The sequence below is a fragment of the Pinus tabuliformis genome, chromosome 2_2 (genome assembly GCF_031772625.1).
Source record: "Pinus tabuliformis cultivar Carrire ecotype Pingquan chromosome 2_2, CPIR1, whole genome shotgun sequence".
In the NCBI taxonomy this organism is placed as follows: Eukaryota; Viridiplantae; Streptophyta; class Pinopsida; order Pinales; family Pinaceae; genus Pinus; species Pinus tabuliformis.
Window position 1 is genome coordinate 633,462,623 of NC_142300.1, and position 13,937 is coordinate 633,476,559.

At 39.3% G+C, this 13,937-nt stretch overlaps 2 protein-coding genes across 2 annotated transcripts; both read left to right on the top strand.

The window, feature by feature from the left end:
• Positions 1-1,196: 1,196 nt before the first annotated feature.
• Positions 1,197-9,286, top strand: LOC149194223 (uncharacterized). The gene is made up of 4 exons (XM_089407588.1): positions 1,197-1,319; positions 5,041-5,374; positions 5,471-6,280; positions 7,095-9,286. Exons 1-3 carry the CDS (start codon positions 1,197-1,199, stop codon positions 5,503-5,505), a joined length of 492 nt encoding a protein of 163 aa, XP_089263714.1. The 3' UTR covers positions 5,506-6,280; positions 7,095-9,286.
• A 488-nt stretch (positions 9,287-9,774) lies between these two features.
• Positions 9,775-12,385, top strand: LOC149194224 (uncharacterized). Its single transcript, XM_089405063.1, has 5 exons — positions 9,775-10,280; positions 10,428-10,681; positions 10,713-10,924; positions 11,124-11,391; positions 11,859-12,385. Exons 1-5 carry the CDS (start codon positions 10,187-10,189, stop codon positions 12,126-12,128), a joined length of 1,098 nt encoding a protein of 365 aa, XP_089261189.1. The 5' UTR covers positions 9,775-10,186; the 3' UTR covers positions 12,129-12,385.
• The last annotated feature ends 1,552 nt before the right edge of the window (positions 12,386-13,937 follow it).

A 13,937-nucleotide genomic window follows, 5' to 3' on the forward strand; every position in this document is an offset into this window, starting at 1 on the left:
TGAGCAGAAGTATTCTGCCTATGACTTGGAGTTGGCAGCTGTCATACATGCGCTTAAGATGTGGCGGCACTACCTTCTAGGAAGGAAATTTCTGTTATTAACAGATCATCACAGCTTAACAAATTATTTTAGTCAGCCCACACTGAATGCAAGACAAGCTCGTTGGGCAGATTTCTTAAGCGGGTTCGACTTTGACATTAAACATCTGAAGGGAAAGGAAAATCGTGTAGCAGACGCACTGAGTCGAAAGGTACAATGTTTGTATGAAGTTACATTCAGTAGATGGGAAAATTCCTTGCGGGAAACGATGAAAACAACAGCAAGCCAAGATGCTGAATACCAACAAATGAAGCGGCAAATGCCACTTTCCAGCGAGGGAAGTCAGCAGGAATATGAAGTTAGCAGGGATGGATGATGCTTTACACAAAAAAACGATTGTTTGTACCAAATGACAACAACCTCAAAAATTTAATCTTGAATGAGTTTCATACCAGTCACTACGAAGCGTCATCCCGGGTACCACAGAAAATGATGACTGCACTTCGGAAAGAATATTACTGGCCGGGAATGAAAAAGCATGTGGCTGAATATTTAGCGCGATGTTTGGAGTGTCAGCAGATCAAGACGGAGCACCAGCATCCGGCTGGATTATTGCAACCCCTGCCCATTCCAGAATGGAAGTGGGAAATTATATCAATGGACTTTATAACTGGGCTGCCTAAAACAAAGAGGAACAATGACTCTATTATGGTAGTGGTAGATAAGTTAAGTAAGGCAACACACTTTTTAACCAGTGCATCATCCACCTACAGGCAGTGCAAATTGCACACATTTTCATGCAAAATGTGTTCAGACTTCATGGACTCCCAAAGACTATAATATCAGATCGGGATGTAAAGTTTACATCCGCCTTTTGGAGAGCGCTATTTGCAGAATTGGGTACACAGCTGAATTTTAGTACAGCTTACCATCCCCAGACTGATGGACAGACGGAGAGAGTAAATCAGATGGTGGAGGACATGTTGAGGGCATGTGTCATGCAAAAACCGACACAATGGGAAGATTATTTGCACTTGGTGGAATTCGCTTACAACAATGGATATCACACATCAATTCAGATGTCTCCATTTGAAGTTTTGTATGGACGAAAATGTCGGACGCCCTCAAATTGGAGTGGCCCGGAGGACAAATTAAGAATGGGACCAGAAATGCTCAAGGAGATGGAGGACATGGTCAAAAAGGTGCGAGCCAACCTGAAGGCCGCCCAAGATCGGCAGAAAAATTTTGTAGACCGGAAAAGAAGGTTCAAAGAGTATCAGGTGGGCGATCACGTTTACATCAGAATTCAAGCCAGGAAAAGTACTCTGCAATGGAGCAGTTGTGCTAAACTTGCACCCCGTTACTTCGGACCTTTTCAGGTCTTGGCAAGGGTTGGGCCAGTAGCTTACCAGCTAGCTTTACCGAGCCACATTAGAATTCATAATGTCTTCCATGTATCCATGCTTAAAAAGTATATCTATGACCCTAAGCATGTGATCAAGTGGCAAAATATAAGGGTAAGGATTGCTTTTAATTGAACTAATTGAAAATGTATCTGGAACAAAAGACTGATACTGTTATTGGTTGCAGGTCGAACCGGAAGGAGAGGTCCTGGTCGAGCCGCTGAGCATTCTCGACCGGAGAGAAGTGCAGTTGCGGAAGCGGGTTATTACCCAAATTAAAGTGCAGTGGCAGCACTATGGGCCTGAAGAGGCTACTTGGGAAGACGAAGAGCTTTTTCGGAAAGCTTACCCGGAACTGTTTGGAGACACTAGACATCGGGACGATGTCCAATCTCAGGAGGGGGAGATGTGATGACCCCGTAAAAATGTAATTATTTAAAAGTTACTACAGCAAAAACTGAATTAGAATGATATTGAAGGATTTAATTCTTTTGAGAATATTCTGTTGATTTTACATGTGCACTAAAATGATGATTAAAGAATTACTTATGAAAGTATTTGAATTCCCAAAAGGGAACTGGAAAAGAAAAGTTAGTTAACAAAACTAGAAATAACCGCCTTCCCTAACTGGAAGGGTTTCCAGGGAAAAGGGAAGGTTGGTTGAAAGAACTCTGGGCTGTGGAGACAGGCGGAGAAAGAGAAAGGGAAGGAAAAACCCTGTATGGACTAAGTCTGGTAAGGACCAGATAGTCAAGCACACAGTGCTGGCTTACTGAGGATAGTGATCCGGTAAGCGGAAGCTTGGGGGGAGACTCAGGTCTCGAAGGACTGGTCTCACGGTTGGGTGGATAACAAGCTTTACACAGAGATTTGGCAGGAGACTTGTCCCAGACTCACCTTACCAGTGGAGATCAGGTAAGTAACGGAACCCTTATGTCCCCGTAGTTATCTGTGTAATTTATAGTATGACTGTTATTATCTGTGCAACAGTTGTAAAACAGTATATAGTATGGTATGATAAATCTTTATTATGTTATTGACAGTATTGCTCAAAAGTAAAGTTAGTGTATTATTATCTGTACAAAAATTATAGTCAGTGTATCGGTAAAACTCGAAGGATAAAGAACTGAGCAAAGGAAAGCAGTGTATTCCAAGAACGAGCCTTATCCCTATCAGACAAATAGGTTTACAGTCATAGGGAAACCCAAATCAGGAAACTGACTTTTTATGAGGGAATAGAATTCTGGGTCGATACCGTAACTTGACCCTAATGTTCACAGTAAGTCGAATATCCCTCGTTATAATCTTAAAACAAATACCTTTCTTTATAACCTTAATCTGCTGTATAATTCCAATATGAAGATTTTCTAAAGACAAGGGTAATAAAGATTAAAGGAACTCGGAATCTCGAACCAGGTCGAACCGTAGCAAGGAGGTTCTGGAGATTTCACAGTGACGGGCAAAAGCCTGAACCCGTGAGATAAACAAAAGAACAGACAAATCTGAGCTGAGAAGTAAACCCAAAATACTACCTTGAATCAAAGGTCTGGTAGTTAACATGGAACAAATTTTCTGAAGGTTACGACAGTAAAATTACGCAAATCGCTACAAGTAGCAAAGAACCATGCGGTAACCTCATATTGGCATTCAAGTAAATACAGTGAAAGTATTTAAACGCGGCAAGGAAAGTACCAAACGATTCCATACGAATGAGGGAACAAACAATAATAACCTACAGTCATGATTTAACCACAGAACCTCAGGGTCTCGGGTTATGGAGAAAACCCAGAACTGTCGACCATACTTCTATGGTAACCAGACGCAGGTGCGGCAGTCCTTTAACCCATCTATGCAGGACTGTTAAATACATTGACATTACGAGATAAACCCTTAGTACATTCTGTAAACAAAACGCATTCATGCCGTAAACGAAAGAGCAGGAATATAGAATGAGAAATCGTAATACGAGTCTGGTACCTTTCAAACCCGATATAATTCATAAAAAAAAACCTTGCCTAATAGCATAAAAAGTAAACCATAGCATAACGCAAACAGTGAGTCACATTAAATTATCGGCCGCCAAGCCATATGAGCACAAAATGGAGAACAAGCGAGCTGGTTTACAACCAGAGCTTTTGTATAGTTACAATACATTCGACAGTCAAAATATAAACAGATGATTAATAGAATCAAGCAAAATCTTCAGCCTCGTGAACCAGAGGTAAATTCCCAAAACCGCCGCAACAAAGTATTACCCAATAATCCATAACCAGCCCCAGAACGTATGGAACCGGAACAAGAGCATCCGTCCATCGTAATCTGCGGCCAACCGTGCAAAGATAAGGTTGGGGCCTGCTTTTGGGCACAGAGGAAAACCCCTGGTAACCAGAGGCGGGACGGAATAGAATCAACCAAGACCAAACATCTGAATAAGGTTAAATACCTGTGTAAACTCGGCGGACCACATCTGGAAGGATTCTCCAATACCGTCAAAACCGGAAGTCGCCCAAATGCAACCTGTCATGCCATGGATTAAAGGTTACTATACCTCGTAGCAGACAAAACCAAAATCATACCCGGAAACTTTTAAAAACTGACAGATAATTACCTGGCCGGTTCGAGGATGAGGAACCATGGAGCGGAAGCACACCAGAGAGGGCGCATGTGCCTGGTAAGATGGAGGAACTCGGCGCGAAACTAAGAAGCAGATCCCATGCAGAGGTAAAATGGAGCGGAGAGTTGTGGAGCGCCGAGCAGAATGAGAAAAGCTTCGAAGAATCCGGAAAAGACCACGTATATACCCTACCTGCCAGCAGAGGAAACGTGGAGCACTCGTAGCCCTTGATCTCATGCAGAACCCTCAAACCGTTGATCAAGGCACCAATGCCCAAAAGCAAGGCGCGGGAAAGTTCCAGGCTTGGCAACCTCACTCCAACCACGTGAACAGGCCGGCGGAACACAGTACTGTTGCCAGATGTCCAACACAGAATATGCCAACAATCAAGGGCAGGACAGCCTTGATACACACGAGGAAGAGTCATAAAGTCCTTATGCCATCGTATCCGTGATATAACAAAGTCAAGGAATAAACAATGATTAAACCAATGTATGACAAGCATTACCTGCCACACCATAGACCTTCTAAGGTTACGTTTATATACGAGGTGGTGGCACTATATACTCATACATATAACTAAGTGTAGACTCTATAATTTTATTTTTTTTTTTAATTATATATGTGTTTATCAAGTAGATATGTGACAAAATCCAGCAAGGATTTTTGTAAATCCAGTTGTTAAACTTCAAAATTTTAGGTGTCCTAGACATTTTTGATGGTGCTGAATCCATTTCCACCATCAAAAACACGATTTAAATATTGTCTCTACAAAAAAATTTGAAATTGATTTGCTTGGATTCCGACACTTTTGACCGTCCAGAAAATTCCTCTATCTCGATAGACGACTCCAAAAAACAAAAAAACTTTAAATCACTATAATGATTTTTTTTTCATATTTAGGCCGATAGGCCTTCCTTTGGAACAGACTTTCGTCGTTCCTTTCACTCTCGTGCTGACACGTGGCATCTTTTTCCTGAATAGCCCCTTCGCTCCTCATACCGACACGTGGCATCGGATTCTGCAGGAGTTTTCCAGTCTCGTGCAGGTAGAAAACCAGAAGTTTTTCAGCGGGACGGTTCTGCGAGGGAGTGGCGGAACAGTTCTGAGGGAGTGGCGTGGTGGATATTTATGTTCTGCGAGGAAATGGCGGCGGCGTTTAACTGTTCTGGGGTTCCTATGGAGGTTAGAACACAACCTCATTCACGGTTTATTTTCCAGTTTCTTCGACAGCCTGACGCCCTGAAGACAGAAGACAGTCCTCACATTTTGCAAGCGCAAGGAAAAGATCATCAGCGCATTTTTACCTGTGACAGAGGTGATCGCTATTTCTGTGTTTATTTTCTTTTCATTCATTCTATCCATCGGTCTGTTGAATGCAACTATTGCTGCTGCGTCTTTTTTGGTTATGAAGAGAGGCGCCTTTCTCCACTACAGCTACGGTTTTGACCCCTGCTGCCAACTCGCTGCAGGTAGCTTTCATCACGTGGTCAATTTTTACCCTAATCCCTGACGCCTTGAAGACAGTCCTCCTATTTTTACCTGCAAGTTTAGCCGTGACAGAGGTGATCGCTCCAGGCAAGTTTGTTCATGGTTTCTTTCTTAGTCTTTGGATGTTTATTTATATATGAAATTTTTTTGTTCCACAATAATGCCTTAACCACCTATCTTCTCTGTGGTTATGGACTGTTATCTTATTCCTTCTTTATAATCTCTTATTTATTTATTTATCTTCATTATAGTTAGACCAGTCATCAGCAGAGGTTCTGCTGTAAAAACTTAATTTGACAGTCTGTTCAAATCTCGTTTACAGCAAAATCTCTAACTCGTGTATACGCACATGACGTCAATTCCCTTAGTTTGTGCATTGGACAGAGATAGAAATCCCTAGACTCAAGCAGATGATTCCTTAAAATTCTGGCCTATACTGCCCTCCTTTTTATGATGAACTGTGCACATGCATCTCATATGGCCTCCGTGTTTTGTTGGTAAATGGCTCTTTCTTAGGGAAATGGACTCAACCTTTGGCTTAGATTGCCCAACAACAGAGGCTGTTCTGTTAAATATGTCGAGTATTCCTATCCTTTTCCAATACCTGTTCTCAATGTCTAATCGATTCTTAATGTATACCTCCTGGTCAGCGTATTACTGAAGTTGTGGTTGCTGAAGTGCAGTAACGTGGGGCCTGTATAGGTTTTATTCATGGACTGCTAAATGAAACCAGGTTCCTCTTATCCTTGTTCTGTGTAATCTTTCAATGGTTCAGTCAATGAATGATCACGCCTCTTATGTTATTTGTCAAATTACTGATTCGATGCTAGCGCCAATCTGTTGTTAAAAGTGTGTTTAGAAAGCCCTTTTCTTTATTTGTCAGCGGTTGGGGTATTATTTGGGTACTTGTTGTTCACTGTTCATATACATTTAAACCCAAACATCAAATGACATCTATAGCAGTATACTACTAATCTGTTTGACGAAAATCTTCACTGATAAACTCATCAATACTCAGAAAACACAGTGATATTTGGGGTGATTTCCAAGCGAGAGTCTTACATTAATGGTGCCTCCCCATGCAATGAGGGCGGCCAAGAAAAAATATAGGAAACCCTAAGTGCAAAACAAAAAGCCTAATCGCCAGAGCCAAATTTTGTAAACATATCGAAAGAAAGCTTTTCAAACAGATGATCCTTTCGATTGCAAGTCGCATCTTGCATCGCAAAAGCCACTTTTACTACTGGTATTGCAATGTTCATACGGCCGGGTCAGCTTAGGAAGGTGAATGTTTCTTTGGTTTTAACAACAAAATTTCCCTTTTCTTGATAATTTTGTTTTTGTGCGGCAAGTTTGAATGAATGGGTTCTGTTCATGAATTTTAAGTCGGTAGCTACAATTTTGTTTTTCATGCTGCATATTTGAATGAATGGGTTGTGTCCATGAATTTTAGGCAGTAGCTACGATTTTTTTTTAGCTTTTTCATTCAATTGTGTTTAGTTCAAAAATTTAATTATTTGTTGTTTAAATATTTGTTTTTTCTGCAGTCATCTAAGATATGATCCTTTTGCTTGCGAATTGCATCTTGCATTGCACAATCCACTTTTACTACTGATTCGGAAAGGTTTAGACTTCATATGGTTGGTCTGCAAGGACTTGGAGTTACGAAGGTGAATGTCTGTTTGCTTTTTAACAACACAAGTTTTCTTTTCTTGAGCATTTTGTTTTTATGTTGCATGTTTGAATGAATGGCTCCTGTTGATGAATGTTAGGTAGTAGCTACAAATTTGGATTTAGCTGTGCTTACTTTGGTGATTGGTTTGTTATTCAGCTTAATGGTAAACTCAAAACAACAAATTTTCTCAAAAGAGTCCAAAAAGTTGTGTCGAGTCTGCACTTGCTCATTGAGACAAGTGGACAATGTCGAACACATTCACCCTAGCCAAATTACCAGCCAACACATAAGTAATTCATGTGCAGGGACTGGTTATGATGCAAGTAGTTTTCTGGTATAAGAATGTTCTGCATAAGGACTTGGGATTGATTTGGAGCTGCTAGATATACCACATTCACCACTATCATGGACATGTAGACGTGCCTTACAAAGATGTTATGAGTCATGACCTGCTTACATGCTTCTGCTGAAAAGGTCCTTAACATCATCAATAATCAATGATGGTAATAACTTATCAAATTATCAGTTACAGTACATGGACGGTGAATATTAATATGTATGAGAATTCTCTTTTTCGGTTATGGTTAGAACATGTAATTCTACTCTTGTGATTCGTGAATGGCTTTGAATCTTGACTCTGTTCTTTTATTTTATTAAAAAAACATTTTTATGTCCTTTTTACTTGTCATTTCCATGCCATATTTCGATCCTGGCTTTTCATAAATCTGGTGGATCTCCATCTGGATCTGTATCGATATTCTGGTAACTTAGCTAAAAAAACATAAAATGTTAATTATTTTAATGGAGATTTTAAACAATCAAACTGGCTGGTTGGGCCCTGGTCAAATTGATTAAACCAGCAGATTGAACAGGTTGAACCTGTTCACAACTCAGTTTGAGGTCCCCAAGGAGTGAACTGGACAAACTGCAAATTACTATTTCTCGTAGTCATGTGTCATTGTAGAAAACAATTTTAGTTGCTCATGTTTAGCTCTGATTCTGTGTTCTTGGTGGCTGTCCCAGTGATATCACTGTAACAGGGAAGCACATTTGTCTTGATTGAGTTTTCTTGTCTGTTGGTAAAAATGTGGTGATGCCCAAGAAAATATTGGTTTGAATCAAACTACATTCAGAAGCCTAGATTGATGGTGAGGAGATCGAATATTTGGGGCTTTTGATGCTGAGCATTCACTTTGAAAGTCCACTTACCCATTTTGGAGGATACATAGAGATTGTACTTACTGGTTTTTGTGGAGGAAAGGAGTACTTGAAAGGCCTTTAGAGGCTGGATGTGGCATCTTGAAGGGCCTTCTTTGCATCAATCGTCAACCATATTCATTGTCAGTTACAGTGTTTCCTTTTTGGATGCCAACAGGTATGAATACATGCTACCTTCGACAGTTGTACGAGTGCTGCGAAGAAATCCAGCAACAAGAACTTACATTACAAGATATGCAGACAAGGATCCTGCCACAACCATCCATGCCACTTTACCATTTGCGTCCAGCAATTACGTTGTTAAAGAATATAAGGAAACTACTTAAGCTTACAATTCACATCCATGAAAGGGATGCACACAGGCAGATGCGACATCAACTGCAGGAACAACTCGCACAACATGGCACCACAATAAACACTAACTGGTGTTGCCGATGCCATGGCCCATCATGCATATATGATTAGCGGCACTTTCTCAATTACATCTCTACATAATGCTTTTATTGTACATATGCATACAAGCCAACAAAACTTTCATTGTATATATCTTTACTTATATCTGGCATGTTTAGTTATATCTTAATAGAACTGTTCTCTGTTGTATGAACAAAGAGTACTCAAGTACATGGCCCACTGCTCCTTGTTTTGGGTTTTATGATTCAACCAACAACTTTTTTTATAAACTTTGAAACAGAAACTATGGTTTTCCTTCAGAAATAACACACGTCCAGCACCACAAATCCCTGGAATTTAAGGCAATTTTATGTCTCATGCATTTCAGATTCATATTTGCAATTAAAATAGTAGATGAGGATAGTTCTTGACAGTAGAGGTTTTTTCTTTATAATGAACTATTTCATTTATTCTGGGCTCTTCACATGCTTGGTGATGCATCTTAAAGTGCCAAGTATTCTGAGTTGAGTCAAACAACGGAACAATTACAGAAGTCCTAATGTGCTTGCTAGGCTGCAATCAGCCCACTGTACAAGAAAAAGGAACAACTGTGCTATGGGGCTCTATGATAATCTCATTTGAATGCAGGCACCATCCTACTCCCTTGTAAATGAAGATCCCCTGCATAATTTTGAGTATTTTAGTCCAGAATGCCAAAATCTTGGAAAAGCCTTAACATAATTTCAACCCATATGTTGGCGTTATGTTTTTGGAAAAGCTATATGCGATGGGATTCTGCTCTGTTTCAACCTCATTTATAGCTCCAACTTCATCATATTGCATGCCTGAACCCAGAACCGAGATGGAGGTAAGTGTTGTGATACTTGCAATTGGAGATTCGTTTCTGTAGGTAAGTTTTGTGATAATTGCTATTGGACATTCATAAACCAGAAAAGGGGCTTCTGCATGATATTGCATGTGACATTTTTGGGTTTTTCTGAATTGGGCTTGCCTAGATTTCTCTGATTTGCTTCTTGGTGTTTGGATTTTAACATGTACAGTACAGTTGATTCACATTTTGGCCTAACCGGGGGGAATTCTATCCTTAGATAGGAGCATGCATAGAATTTTGTTTAAGGATAAAGAAATTGAGGAGGATCTCAGCTGTTGAATTTATTGGCAGGGAAAATCCTGACAGGAAGCATAGTGAATGCCCTGTTTTTGCATTTGGGTATTTTTCATATGCATTGAGCCCTCTTGGTGTGGTCGATTTTATTGGAAGGCTGCCGAGATAAGCGCCTTTTCTTTCTCTTTATTTTAGTTTTCTGGGAGGCATAGTATATTTTATAGAATATGGCTGCTGGGAACCGAAAAGTTTCGGCTGCAGCTGCCCGAGCCCATACCAGAACGGGCAAGTCGGACAAAAGATCTGATGCATTGAGTGGAGGTAAGTTAGTTTAACCTAAAATTGTTTTCTGCTCTTTCTGATCATTAATGGCAATTTTGTTGTAGTTTTGAATGCCTTCCCTATTTTATGAGCTAACATACTCAAATACTCAAAGTGTTAAGCAAAGGTAACAACATAGCATTTCAGGTATATTGAGAAAATTAGCCATTGTTTTAATGGTGGGGTTCCTTGCATGGGCATCCAAGTCCATCCAGCCGCCCCCTTCTGCTATCTGTGGATCTCTGAATGGCCCTCCAGTTATTGCCCCTCGAATTCGGCTTCAAGATGGAAGACATTTGGCCTACAGGGAAAGTGGAGTTCCCAGAGAGAGAGCAAAGTATAAGATCATTATGGCACATGGTTTTACAGGATCCAGAAATGATACCTTTCCAGCTTCTGAGGTAATTGCAGAATGGCATTCAGGTTTTGCAGGAAATTGTGAAAGAGCTGGGAGTGTACATTGTAACCTTCGACAGGCCTGGGTACGGAGAAAGCGATCCTCATCCTAAGCGATCTGTAAGAAGTGCGGCTTTAGATATTGAACAGCTTGCAGACCAACTTGATCTTGGTCCCAAATTTTATGTGATGAGCTTCTCCCTTGGGGGATACACGATATGGGGATCCCTCAAATATATACCACACAGGTTCTCATCTTTTTTTTCCCAACTTAGCATCTATTGTCTATGATATTAGTTGATATAATACTAAATAGGGTGCACACAGAGAACTTTGCAGTCTCTGTGACTATAGTTAAGAAACACAACGGTTGTGTTAGATCCTTTTCTAAGAAATTTTGGGATTCTGCACTTTAATAACATTGAAATATGAATGATGGTAACACAGGTTAGCGGGTGCTGCACTCTTAGCACCTGTAATAAACTACAGGTGGCCTGGTTTCCCAGTTAATTTATCTAAAGAAGCTTATTATCAGCAAGCCCGACAGGATCAATGGGCACTTCGTGTTGCTTATTATACCCCTTGGCTGACTTATTGGTGGAATACCCAAAAATGGTTTCCTTCTTCAAGCGTTATTCAAGGGACATGGAAACCTCTGAACAGGCATGTCCGCGAGCTAGGCCGCAAATTAGCTGCAAGTGGAAGATCTGCTGAAGTATTTATTTTTCCTTGATCTAGGCCTTATACCTCTCACTTCTTTTTGGAAAGTGAATTATAATTTCTTGTCTATTTATGTTATTTTACGTGGTTTGCAACTCAGACCTTGACCTCTGCTTTTCCTAGAAACGACCATTTTCAAATGGCAAGTCAGAATGCTATGTTTTTCAACTAAATTGAATTTCGAAATTTGCTTGAGGTTGACTGACTTTGGTTTCCATCTGAGACCTTGATCTCTCCTTTTCCTAGAAAAAACCATTTTCAAAAGTCAAATCAGAATGCTATGCTGTTCTTAACGAAATTGAATTGTGGAATTTGCTTGAGGTTGATTGACTTTTCTCTTTCTCAATAAACCAATGCTAAGATTAGACAAAGAATTCCAAATTAACAAGATACTGGTACTGTGCCTGATTCTGGATCCAAGATTTGTTTTCTCCTTATTTACTGATTCATTTGCCTCTGCAGCGTTTGAAGGCAGCATTGATGGTCATGTTTGGCAAGTGGGATTTTGATCCTTTGGAACTCAATAACCCATTTCCTAACAATGATGTTTCAGTTCATATATGGCAAGGGGATGAGGATGCATTAGTGCCGGTGACTTTGCAGCGTTACATTGGTGAAAAGCTTTCTTGCATCCACTATCATGAGCTTCCTGGGGTTGGTCACTTATTCAACCTAATGGAAGGCATTCCTGATCGTATTTTGAAGTGTTTTTTGTTGGGAGAGCAATGTTAAAACAGGGTTAATTAGACCTGTATCTCAGTTACTCCATTTAGGACCAAGTGGTTTTCTTTTTTGCAATATATGGATATTAAACTTAGTGCTTTGCATCTCTGGAATTTTCTCCAATACCCCTTTTCACGGGCAGTTGTTGCAGAGCATGTACAAATGATTTGTTGCAGCTTTATGTACTTTCCATTGCAGCCATATCTGCTTCACTTTCCATTACTCTTTTCATGAAATTAAATGACATGGTCAAATGCTTAATCTTATATGATAGCGAAAATCACATGGTCAAATGCTTTTGCTCTTGAAGTATGATTAGACTGTGGGTTATTGTTTTCTAAGGTTTTGTGCATGTGGGGTTAAATTAAGTTTACGTTTAATATGTTTCTTCGATTATTTGACATTAGTACTGATGAAATTGCTTGACAAATGAGATATGATTAGACTGTGGGTTGTTGTTTTCTAAGGTTTTGTGAATGTGCGGTTAAATTAAGTTTAATTTTAATATCTTTCTTAAATTATTTGACATTAGTACTGATGAAATTGGTTGATAGAGTGCCTTTTCAAGTTCTGGAATTTTTTTAAAGATACGATTAAATTAATTTTAATTTGGATAGACTTATAAAATTATTTGCCATGGTACTATAATATTGGCTGCAACCAACAAGCAGTAAATCAACTGCAACTCTGTCCAATGTGGTGAAATATCCAGCAGTTGAATCAAGAAAAATACCTGCAAGCTGACAGTTGTAATTTCCTCAAAGACTCAACAATGAAAATAAGAAAAATGCAGATGTGTCCGAGACTCAAAAGCTCACAAAGATTAGAACGTTGCGCACAAAATAGTGAAGACTCTTTGCCTTGCAAATGTTTCCATAGACATTAAGAACAAAAGATAAAATACATAATGGAGAATAAAGATGAACTGTGTACCAAAATTTTCCTTATATAAGGAAGTCGCAAGAGTTCATATGCATGTTCTTTGTATTCTTCAACGAGGATAGTGCATAGTGAAGCAACCTGATCCAACAATAAAAATTAAAAATTTTAATAAGAAAGCAGTATCCCCTAAAAAATACAGTTATAACGACTTTCTTCCAGTTAAGGAAAGATTAATTATAAACAATTTACCCTTCTTGGATTGAATCAAGAGGCTACATATTTACAAGTAAAAAGGAATTCACCTCATCTTCAAGCCATCTTGTCCAATAACCATAATGCTAAGTGTACTTCATTCTCCATTGCACTCTATCCCTTCAGTATGAAACTTTTGCAGAGAGCATCAAAAAGTACAGCATTGTCTTTCAACAGGGACAGCTCTAGAACCAAAATGTTTGTCCAGTACTTTAATACAAATAAATTAAAAATAGCATGCATGTAAAGAGAAACAGGGTAGCAATAACTAATTTAAAACACATTAATAGAGGTCAGTAATACAGAACCTGCCATGACAAAGGCTCTGTGACTGATTCTGTTTAGCACAGTTATTGTTAGGAGGAACAATAACCCCCTGAACTTTCATACTCTACCCCTATTGCTATACTAAGAACCAGAGAAAACACCAAATTTCATCTCGGTAGCCATACATTAGAAAGTAACTTTAAATTGCAATGTTGCACAAAAAAGAAACATAGACTCAATTAAAATTTATGTCCACCTGTACGGACAATGGGTGTGGATTTACAACATCATCCTGGTAAAATATATATCCTGTCTCTGCCATTATTCTATTTATTTGAATATTATATGTCACTTGTCTTGTATAGTTAAATGCTTCATGCTATTATTCTATTCCTTTGAATATCATTTCTTCTTGTT